General features: G+C 37.4%; 1 protein-coding gene across 1 annotated transcript; it reads left to right on the forward strand.

Annotated features, from left to right (window-relative positions):
- Positions 1 to 2,935: 2,935 nt before the first annotated feature.
- On the forward strand, positions 2,936 to 4,685 carry LOC120144726. The gene is made up of 3 exons (XM_039158723.1): positions 2,936 to 3,122; positions 3,727 to 3,884; positions 4,023 to 4,685. Exons 1-3 carry the CDS (start codon positions 2,936 to 2,938, stop codon positions 4,683 to 4,685), a joined length of 1,008 nt encoding a protein of 335 aa, XP_039014654.1.
- Positions 4,686 to 11,819: the final 7,134 nt, after the last annotated feature.

Genomic DNA, 11,819 nt, shown 5'->3' on the forward strand with positions numbered 1-11,819 from the left:
ACACATTTATAATTCTATATTTATCTATTGATAACTCATACATGTATTTAAAACTCATTAAGCCCATAAATTTTATTTAATTTTCATTACCTTAATTATTGTGGTCTCTTTTGAGTTTTGGGAATTGATGTTAGCATATGTATATATATTGTGTCATTTTGCAGGTTTTCTTATCCTTATTTTATCCCAATATGTCTAAACAAGCCCGTTCTTCTTGATCCCACCCTCCTCCTCCAAATCCTAATCCCAGTCACGTTCCTAACCCAAATGAGCTTACCATTCAAAACTCGTACTTTAATGAAATGGGTCGCCAAAACCTTTGGCATCATTACTCGCAATTCTTTGAGTCTTTACCCCTTAGGGGCGAGTGTATGCCTTCTATTTCCGCCATAACCGAGCTTAATTTCAAATACCTTCTTGATAACTCCATAAAAAAATTGTGTTTTGTGTCTTTTTACTTAAGTTATTGAATGTCTAAAAGCCATTGCTTTAGCATTTTAGATGCATTTAGTTGCATTTAGGATACATGTGCATGTGGTGGATAAGTTTTACCAAGACAAAGTTTATTTGAGTAATCTAATACTACTGAGAGGAAATATTGTTTGTTGGCTGTAATGATTTAGGAAAGAACTAAGGAAGAATTCGTTTGCCAAGACAATTTGATTTTCTAAGGCCTAAGGAACAAAAGAATACGACAGTGAGGAACAATTTTTTTTGCCAAGAAGACTTTTATCTTGTAAGTCTGACGCAACAACTGACGTCACTTGGTCAATTGTCCAATCGATCTCACGTGAAATCATGCCCTAATAAAGGAATTTGAGACCACTACCGACTGTTTTTTTATTCACGCAAAGGGGTTGAAACTAAGGGTATTTATGGGATTTCCAAGAGGACTAAATTCTAGAAATTCCCACTATAAATAACCCTTTTTTATCTCTTCATAAAGGAGATTTTTAAAAGAGGAAAGAAAATACCATAGGCTTAGATTAAGCAGTTGCAATACTTCACTTTTCCACCATCCCCTACTCGACCGTCCTTAGTGCCCTCCATAGCTAGGCATCATTGGACCGGAGGTCAGGCCCTTGAGAGAGGCTGGTCACCATAGAAGTCATGATGGTGGTTCAAATGTCACATCAAAGCTCTTTTTTGGGATTTTTCCTCCTTTGTTCTTTATTTCCATATCACTTAAAGATTGATTTTGGGATGATATTTACCACACCATAAACTATTTTATTTGGTATTGGATGTTGCTTTATTGATACTTTATTTCATTGCTAATGATTGATATTGTTTACTTATGCTAAGTGTTGTTTTGTTCATTGTTTTAATATTTTGCCTTGACAATGTGAGTGCTTTTGAGAAATTGTCTGGTGCTTCGGCAAAACATACCTAGTCTTTGTAAGAGCTTTTGAGAGATTGTCATTTTTCTAGAAGTTGATACCTGATATTGAGAGAGTTAAGTTAGATCTACGTAGACAATGGAACTAATACGGGATAGTGAGGGTCTAATCTGCCTTAGAGATATAGGGAGGGTTTCATTCGACTAAAAGGGTGAATGCTTGAGTATGATATGCTAAAAGTTGCATTTTACGTTGAGGAGTATTACCACAGCAACAGTTTGACAAACCTAGGAACACTCTAGTAAATCCTGTCGGGCAGCATACGCATAGCACACTAAATCATCCTAGACATATAATAACTTCTCGCCATATCAAATCCAACCCAATTGCTCCATAAAAATTTTGAATGTGTGAGGTTTTTCATATTATCGTAAACTCAACATTTTTATTTGCTTTGACAACTTTTATTTGTTACCTTTGCATCTCTTTATTGCCTCGACCAAACTTTTCTGCTCACTTTACTTTATAATTTTTCTCGGCTCAACAATACTTTTCATTCTGTTTACATCATTTGTTATTGCTTTCTTTTCTTTTAGATAAGAATCTTAGAACTAACTAGTGACACTTAGTTCTAGTTGTAGCAAACATAAAAAATTCCCAACAATACATGTAGAGATGATAACTCATTTACTACTATATTACTTGCATCGATTATGTATACTTGCATAGATTTTCGTGCCACAACACATATTTACACGCAATCAAGTTTTTGGCGCCATTGTCAGGATTGTCATCTGGAGGAATTTTGATAATTTTTTCCATAGCAACTTTTTCTTGTCACATTTTCTTTATTTTAGTTTTACTTGTTTGTTTTATTATTTTATTTTGTAGGTTTTTGTTGTTGAATGAGCAGGAGATCTATTGACGAACCATTAATACCATTTGACCCTGAGATCGAGCAATTATTCAGACAAAGGTGACGTGCTCATCGTGCCAGAGGATATATGATTCGACTATAGTTTCAGGCTAATAACCCTGTTGAAGATCAGATAGATCCCGATGTCGCGACAAAAAATATTCCCTAAAATGCTAGAAGACCACTAACTATACGAGATCACTTAAATATAATTCTTGATGATCTCAACCCTGGAATAGTGGCACCGGAAATACAAGAAACTCACTTTGAACTCAAATTGGTGATTTTCAACATGCTTAATTTTATCAGTCAGTTTGGTGGCTTGCCTAATGAAGATGCTAGACATCATGTGTTTGCTTTCCTTGAAGTGTGTGACTTGTTTAGGCAACAAGGTGTGCACGAGGACATGTTGAAACTAAAATTATTCCTCTACTGTTTACGTGACTTAGCAAGAGCTTTGTTGAGTGGAGTCCCATCCAGCTCAATGGAATCTTGGGCTGACTTATGTAATAATTTTCTTCTTTGATATAACCCGCCAAATATACACACCTAGCTTCGCAATAACACTTCAAGTTTTCGCCAAGGTGATGATGAATCTATGTGTGAGTACTGGGACATATGTAAAAGTTTACTTCGTAAATGATCCAACTAAGGATTCCATGACTGGACTCAAGTATTCATGTTCTATAATGGAGTCAACGCACCTAGTCGTATGATGTTGGATGCTTCAGGGAATGACATTTTTCTTGACAAATCACCCAAGGAAGCCTTTGATATTCTTGATCGGATAACTAACAACGACTATCAATTCCTGCCTACAAGGATTGGAACTGGTAGGAAAATATCTAAGGCGTATGAACTTGACGGTAAGGATTCAATTTCTGCCCAACTTTCTGCCATAACAAACATGCTAAAAAATTTACAGCGTTTAATTGAGGTGAAATAAATTAAGGAAACTAACTCAGCAACTTCTTTGTCGTTGCAACCATCATGAGAGTAAATGCCCAAAAAACCAGGAATCCATCAATTTCGTGGGCAATTTTAATGGAATCAACAATAACCCCTACTCTTATACATACAATCCTGGATGGTGACAGCATCCAAATTTTTCATGGGGTAATCAAGGGAACAATAAAAACTATGTAGGCAACTTTAATAGGCCACAACAAAATGCCTCTGAACATTCAAGTTTCTAGCATCAACATATGCCCTTACAAAATAATAATAAAGGTAATGCATATTCCTCAAATTCTAACTCCCTCAAAGCTTCACTACAGGAATTTATGGCCTCGACAAAAGATTTCATGGCTTCAACAAAAACATTAATACATGAACACTCATCGATAATTAAGAATCAATGCGCTTTGTTACAAAGCCAAGTAGCTCTATTACAAAGCCATAGTTCATCATTGAGAGCGTTGGAGAATCAAGTGGGCTAAATTTCCACAACAGTTCATTCTCACCCGTAAGGAAGTCTCCCTGGTGATACTGAGGTCACTAAGCCTCATGGAAAGGAGCAATGCAGTGCGCTTACACTTAGGAGTGGTACCCAAATTAATATCGATGATAAGTTTGGGGAAAGAAGTGAGAAATTTCTCGCCAAGGCATTATACATGAAGAACCAGAAGGTCAAGCTAAACATGCTGAACAAGAAGACTTGCTTGAGGAGAAGGAAAGGGACGAGGGGTCAATAAGTCAACCTAGTGAGGGGGAAAATTTATTACCAAGGCAAAAGTTTTACCCCATCTACAACAAATGAAATCAAGGCCACGCCGCCTTTCCCTCAGCGGTTGAAGAAGCATAATGACGACATCCATCTCAAAAAGTTTGTTGATGTCCTTGATAAACTGTATATCAATGTCCCACTGCTCGAAGCTATTGATCAGATGCCTCCTTACACCAAGTTCTTGAAGGATATTGTCACGAATAAGAGAAAGGTGGAAATATTAGAAAATGTTACCACAACAACAAAATATTGTTTGGCACTAAGTAAACTTCCGCCGAAGCAAAAATATCCTGGAAGTTTTGTTAAACCATCCTCTATCAGTGATAATCATGTTGGGAGAGCCCTTTGTGACTTGGGGTCATACGTAAACCTGATGCCCAAGTCCATATTTTTGAAACTTCAAATGAGTAATGCTCAACCAACCAACGTGATTTTGCAACTGACTGATCGATCACATGTTCATCCCGAGGGTGAAATTGAAGATATGATAGTTAAAGAGGACAAGTTTATCTTTCTAGTAGATTTCCTTATTTTAGACTGTGAGACCAATGAAAATGCACCTATTATTCTTGGGCTTCCTTTCTTAATCACTGGGCACCTCTTAATAGATTGCGAGAAAGGAGAGTTTACGATTAGGGTGACTGATCAAAGCGTCACTATAAATGTCTTCAACACTCTTAAATATATTGATGATTTTGAATAATGCTATTGCATTGGAGACATGGAGCCACATGAAGAAGATGGGACATAATTTTTTGACCAAGGCAAAATTTTACACTTAAACGAATATGATACTCTATGCAAAGATAACATTGCTCAGATAAAGGAGTGTAAAATTTTTGCCCCGATGATATTTTTCAGCCAAATAGAAACAATAATTTTGGCCTAGGAGAATTTGTTCAGAATGAGGTAGGTAAAAATATTTGCCTAGGCAAATTTTTTTCGATTGAGGCAAACGTAGGATTTACTGAAGATAGAACAAATGAAGAGTCCGAGGATTATTTACTGAAGGTGGAACAATCTAGCTTACTTCAAGCTAGACCAGGTAAGAGATTTGAATCTCTTTACTTTAATGAATTTGTTCCTCCAAAACCTTCGTTACAACATTCACTTACCTTAGAACTTAAACCTTTGCCATCACATTCGAAATATGCTAATTTAGGTAGTGACGATACTTAACCAGTTATAATTTATGCTAGTCTATCCCCGAGCAAGAGGGTAGTTTGTTGAATGTTTTGTTATAGCAGAAAAAAGCTCTCAGGTAGACTATGGTAGACTTGAAGGGAATCAACCCTACAATATGCATACACAAAATCCAGCTAGAAGATTTCCATAAAAATTGTGTAGAACCCATATCCAATAGCTCTTGGGTCAGTCTATTTCAATGTGTGCCAAAAAAAAGTGGCGTGACAATGGTAAAGAACGAAAATGATAAGCTTTTGAATTCAAGAACTGTTACGGGTTGGCGAATTTGTATGGATTATAGAAAGCTCAACTAGGCGACAAAGAAAGACCATTTCACCATTCCTTTCATCGATCAGATACTTGATTGGTTAGCAGGCAAGGCATTTTACTGTTTCATTGACGGGTATTTTAGGTATAATCAGATCGTCATAGCACCTGAAGATGCGGAGAATACCACCTTCACCTGCCCATATGGCACCTATACCTTTAGGAGGATGTCGTTCAGACTATGTAATGCCCCGACAACTTTACAGAGATGTATGGTGGCCATTTTCTCAGATATGGTGGAGGACTTCCTGCAAATATTTATGGATAATTTTTCTGTCTCAGGCAATAACTTTAACTGATGCCTCGTTAATTTATCTAATGTGCTGAAGTGATGTGAGGAGTCCAACCTTGTGCTAAACTGGGAGAAATGTCACTTTATGGTGACAGAAGGAATTATGTTTGGGACACAAAATTTCTCGCCAATGCATCAAGGTTGACAAAGCCAATGTGGAAGTAATTGAGAATCTGCCTCCACCTACTACCGTAAAGGGCATCAGGAGTTTCCTAGGGCATGTAGGATTTTATAAGCGTTTCATCAAGGATTTTTTGAAGATTTCAAAGCCTTTGTGTCTGTTTCTTCAACAAAATCAATCGTTTTTGTTCAATGATGACTGTCTCAACTCCTTAACTGATATGAAAAAAAACTTGTTTCGGCACCAATTGTTGTTCCACCTGATTGGGATGCCCCGTTCGAGTTGATGTTCGATGCTAGTGACTACGTTATATGGACAGTGCTTGGGCAAAGAAAAGGTAAAATATTTCACTTCATCAATTATGTTAGTCGTACCCTTAATGGTGCACAACTTAATTACACCATCACTGAAAAAGGATTGCTTGTCGTAGTATTCACTTTTGATAAATTTAGAGCATACCTTATAGAAACTAAGGTCATTGTACATACATATCATTTTGCACTAAGTACCTAGTAAATAAAAAGGATGCAAAGTCTAGGCTTATTAGATGGATACTCTTACTGCAAGAATTTGATTTCGAGGTGAAGGATAAGAAGGGTATTGAAAACCAAGTAGCAGATCACTTGTCTAGGCTAGAGAAAAAAATATTTGCCATGACATGAATGATATTCAGGAGGATTTTCTTGACGAGAAAATTTTATTTGTTGTGGGAGTACCATGGTACGCTGACATAGTTAACATTCTTGATAGTGGTATTATTCCTATAGATTTATCTAGACAGGGCAGGAAAACGTTCATACATGATGTACGCCATTATTATTGGGATGAACCATTCTTATTCAAATAATATGGAGACTAAATAGTCCAGAGGTGTGTCCCCTAAGAAGAACCCAAGGAGATCCTATATCATTTTCATACATCCATGTGTGGAGGGTACTTTGGTGGGATAAGGACTACTGCAAAGGTCCTCTAATCTGGCTTTTACTGGCCTACCTTATTCAAGGATGTGCATGATTTCTATAAGTCATGTGATCATTTCCAACGTACATGGAATATATCGAAGAGGAATGATATGCCATGGAAAAATATTTTGGAAGTTGAACTCTTCGATGTATGGGGAATTAATTTTATGGGACCCTTCCCATCATCCTTTGGTGATTTATACATACTCCTGGCGGAGGAATATATGTCCAAATAGGTTGAAGCCATGGAAACACCTTGAAATGACTCCAAGACAGTACTGAAGTTCCTGCACAAAAATATATTCACACATTTTGGAGCACCATGAGCAATTATCAGCGATGGAGGCACTCACTTCGATAATAAATTAATTGCCAAGGCACTACAAAGATACGAGGTGCACTATAAAATTGCCACAGTCTACCATCCCCAGACTAATGGGCAGGCTGAAGTCTCTAATCGCAGAATAAATCAAACACCTGAGAAGGTGGTTAACTCAAAATAAAAAAGATTGGTCACCAAAGCTCGATGAGGCAATGTGGGCATATCACATGACATTTAAAACGTTGTTCGGGATATCTCTATTCAAGTTAGTTTATGGCAACGCATGTTATTTGACCATGGAACTAGAACACAAGGCATACTGAGCCATCAAGAAACTTAATATAGATGTGTAACTTGCTGGAGAAAGGCGAATGTTGGAGCTAAATAAGATTGACGAATTTAGAGCTCAGGCGTATGAGAATGGTTGTCTTTACAAAGAAAAGATGAAGAAGTGGCAAGATACAAAATTTTGCCTTGACAATTTTTAAAATATTTTTGGGCAACAAGTATTGCTTTATAATTCAAGGCTCAAGTTGTTCCCATGTAAGTTGAAGTCCAGGTGGTCAGGGCCTTTCATGGTATATCAAGTGCATAGCCACGGTGCAATTGAAGTCACAAACGTGGATGATGGGACTAATTTTAAAGTGAATGGTCAAAGACTGAAGGCATACAACGGAGCACCAATCCTGCATGATAAAATGATATCATTACTCCACGACACCCAAGAGTTTGCTCCTCTTGCTTGAACAAATTTTGTTGTCTAGGCAACATAATTTGCATTCTGTACATAAATATTTATTCTTTACTTTATTCTGCATGAGTTCTTTATTTTTATTTTATTCTCTAATATTATCTTTTAGTGATTGTTTGACACTTGGCAGCTTAGGATTCAAGCTCATACATGGAAGGAAGCAAACCTTAAAAATAATTCGACGACCTTTTTAAGAGGGATAATCTTTTCCTCTATTATTTTATTATTTCTTTTTCACATCACAAATCTTCAGCATTAATTATCATATCTTTTTTGTTTTGCTTTTTAACTTTCTACGCCTAAGAAACCGCCCAGTACCCAATTTTTTCTCCAAAACCACTTACTTTACTCTCTCTCACCGTTCCAGTTTCATTCACTCTTCATCTTCATCTTTAGTTTTTCCCTCTTTCACCTAAAACCTCAATAAACTCTGGTTCAAAATCTTCTCTCTTTCCATTCAATATTTCACCAAGCTAACATATCTAGTTCTAAGTCAAACTCTAGTGCTTCTACATTGTCTGCTACTGTAAAAAGTTTTCAGCTCTTCTAAAGTGCTGAGACCGAGAACAAATTTAAGGCATTCTAGAAATGCCAAGTTAATCTAGAAAACGACTTTGTATTCCTGGAGGTAGATGAGGAACCTTTTGGGCCCGAGGTGATGGACATTGTCCGGAAACATAATTGGGAAAAATTTGCTCAACACCCAAAGGCGGTGGTGCCATCAATGGTCCAAGAGTTTTATGCGCATCTGGGAGACCCGTCCCAACACTCTGTCTATGTTCAAGGGAAGTTCATATCGTTCACTCCCTCTTTCATCAACCGATATTTTAAGCTCAACAAATTTGGAAATCAACATAAGACATTTCTTATCGCGGTAGATTCTGAAACTTGCGATAGTGTGTTAGAGGACTTATGTTTTAACTGGGCAAAGTTTGAGGGGAACGGCCCCAACTAGAAGTGTTTTAATCGTCGCACCTTTAAATTGGTCACAAAACTGTAGAATCACTTCTTGAAGGGCAAGCTGATGCCCACATCGCACAAGACCATAATTATGCTACATCGATTGATGTTGTTACATTCCATCATCTATGAACTATCCATTAATGTAGGGGAAATTATTTTTGATCAGGTCCACGAGTGTGTGAAGCTGGCTAGAGGTAACTTACTTTTGCCCAACTTAAAAATTGCTTTATGCAGGAAGAAAATGGTCCCTGAAGAACCCTTGGAGTAGTTTATAAAATCAAAAGAGGGTATCACCAAGAATAAGGTGCCAGAGCTCATGAGTTTTGATGATAATGCTCAGGGTGAGGGATTAGAATGAAGTGCCAAATATGTAGCTGCAGCGAGAATGGTGGCTGTGATCACAAACACTCGAAAGGCAAGGTAACGACTAAAACACTTGGAAGGTCAAATACAGATCTTCTTCAATTATGTCAAGGCTAGAGATACACAACTGAATGCTTTCTTCAAGGAACTACTACCAGTTACCACTAAAGACTTACCACCTTTTCTTGAAGAGCTCTTACGCAAATCAACACCCACAGGTGGCAACACATTTTCCTCCTCGACACCAAACGTTTAGCCCGATTCTTTAGTTGATGTCACCCCCTCGCTACACATGCCTCTCTAATATATGAAGAAGGCTAGGACCAGATGGATGAGTACATCAGCTTATCCTCTTCCTCTTCAGAGCACACTCAGAAAATTTTGCTAGAATTTTTGGAAGCTGAAGACTTTGACCCGGTGATAATTTTGCTGAATTGGTTGATTACCAACTGACCGCTAAACAAGCCCCAGAATAGCCCCCCGATTTGAGCAATGAACCGATTTCTGCAACAGTAGCTAGCCAGCCCTTACCAGTATCTGCTGAGACCTCCCCAACCGAGGAGATTCCCCCATCAAAAAGTCTTCACAGGACCTGACGTCGCTTCAAGTGCGCCATAGGTTGTATTGCTATGCCATCTCCATAATCGCTACCGTCAGAAGGCACATGATCTGTCAGCCCCATCATCTCAAGCAACGCATAACCCGTTCATGCAACAGAACTTCTCCACCAAAATAAGGTATCGCTTTTCATTTTTATTTGCATCATAATTTTAGAGTCATTTTCCTTGCATTAGTATTCATGCATTGAGGAAAATGCCTACCTCGAGTTTGGGGAGGTGTTTTGCTTCACACATAGTTGCTTGCAGTGATAATGATTGGATAAATAAATTTTTTTCATGGTATAAGTGAAGTTATGATAGTTTTTGGGAATAAGTTGATGATGCCCAATGATGAAAGAAAATTTTTATTGCTTAGGCCAAAATTATTTTACATGAATGTAGAATAGAACCGACCTTAGAACTTTACTCTTTGTGATACTCTTAACACGATTGTATCCTTTATTTTCTCAAGGTACTTAGAATTTTTTTAGGAATGAACTTTTTGTGTGTCGTGACATTAAATAATTGAAGTTGAACTTCTTAGTGTATTGAATTGTATTGAGTTACAAATAAATGCTTTGGCATGACTATAGAGGGACACTCCTTATGGCATGACCTAAATAAATGGTTGCCTCGACACATGAGTGGATGAAAGCAGTCACGGGATGACTTTACCTGGCTAGCTCAGGGGTGGAAGGTATGTTTCCTTTCACCTAGAGTGTGGCATGGTAGGTGTGATGCGATGACTCCCCTCAAAGTAGTGCTAAAAAATATATTTGAAGTTACATGTTGAATAGATAGGAGTGAAACTGTCAAAGGGTCCTGACCTAAGGTAGGGTACTTGACTTCTTACTTAGTCTATCATGTTGAGGCCAACTTATTGCTGAGGGCTGAAATTGTAAACCACATGAATTTCCTAATTTATACTTTGCCTTGACACTTTATTTTTTCTACTATTTATTATTCATTGCTTGAGGACAAGCAATAGCTTGAGTTTGGGGGTATGATAACTCCGTAAAAGACTATGTTTTCTTTCGTTTTACTTAAGTTATTGAATGTCTAAAAGCCATTTCTTTAGCATTTTAACTGCATTTAGGACGAATGTGCATGTGGTGAACAAGTTTTGCCAAGATAAAGTTTATTTGAGTAATCTAATGCTGCTGAGGGGAAAGGTTATTGGTTGGCTATAATGATGTAGGGAATAAACAAAGAATAATTCATTTGCTGAGATAACTTGATTTTTTAGGGCCTAAGGAACAAAAGAATACGACAATGACGAACAAATATTGTTGCCAATGCAACTTTTATCTTGGAAGTTTAACATAGCAGCTGATGTCAGTTAGCTAGATGTCCAATTGACCTCACGTACAATCATGCCCTCATCAAGGAATTTGAGACCACTGCTGGTTGTTTTTTTATTCACGTAAATGGGTTGAAACTAAGGGTATTTAGGGAATTTCCAAGGGCACTAAACCCTAGAAATTCCCACTGTAAATACCCTTTATTATCTCTTTGTAAAGGATATTTTTAGAGGATGAGAGAATATACTATAGGCTTGGAGTAAGTGGCTGCAGTACTTAACTTTTCCATCATCCCTCACTCGACCTTCCTTGGTTCCCTCTAATGTCGGGCTTCATTGGAGTAGTGATCAGGTCCTCGAGAGAGGTTGATCGTTGGAGCAGTCATGGTGGCAGTCCAAGTGTCACGACAAAGCTCTGTTTTGAGAGTTTTTCCTCCTTTTTTCTTTATTTCCATATCACTTAAAGGGCTTGTACTTAAAGATTCATTTTGGGATGATATTTACCACACCATAAACCATTTTACTTGGTGTTGGATGATGCTTTGTTGATACTTTATTTGATTGTTAATTATTGATGTCGTTTGTTTATGCTAAATGTTGTTTTGTTCATTGTTTTAATATTTTGCCTTGACACTGTAAGAGCTTTTGAGAT

This window comes from Hibiscus syriacus, unplaced genomic scaffold, assembly GCF_006381635.1.
Source record: "Hibiscus syriacus cultivar Baekdansim isolate YM2019G1 unplaced genomic scaffold, ASM638163v2 tig00110890_pilon, whole genome shotgun sequence".
Lineage (NCBI taxonomy): Eukaryota > Viridiplantae > Streptophyta > Magnoliopsida > Malvales > Malvaceae > Hibiscus > Hibiscus syriacus.

Excerpts from the sequence above, each read along its gene's own strand:
- LOC120144726 (XM_039158723.1), top strand. The coding sequence starts at position 2,936 with ATGTTCTATAATGGAGTCAACGCACCTAGTCGTATGATGTTGGATGCT. Across the intron at positions 3,123-3,726 it reads TAAGGCGTATGAACTTGACG|GAAGTCTCCCTGGTGATACT; the intron begins GTAAGGATTCAA and ends CTCACCCGTAAG. Across the intron at positions 3,885-4,022 it reads TATACATGAAGAACCAGAAG|GCCACGCCGCCTTTCCCTCA; the intron begins GTCAAGCTAAAC and ends AATGAAATCAAG.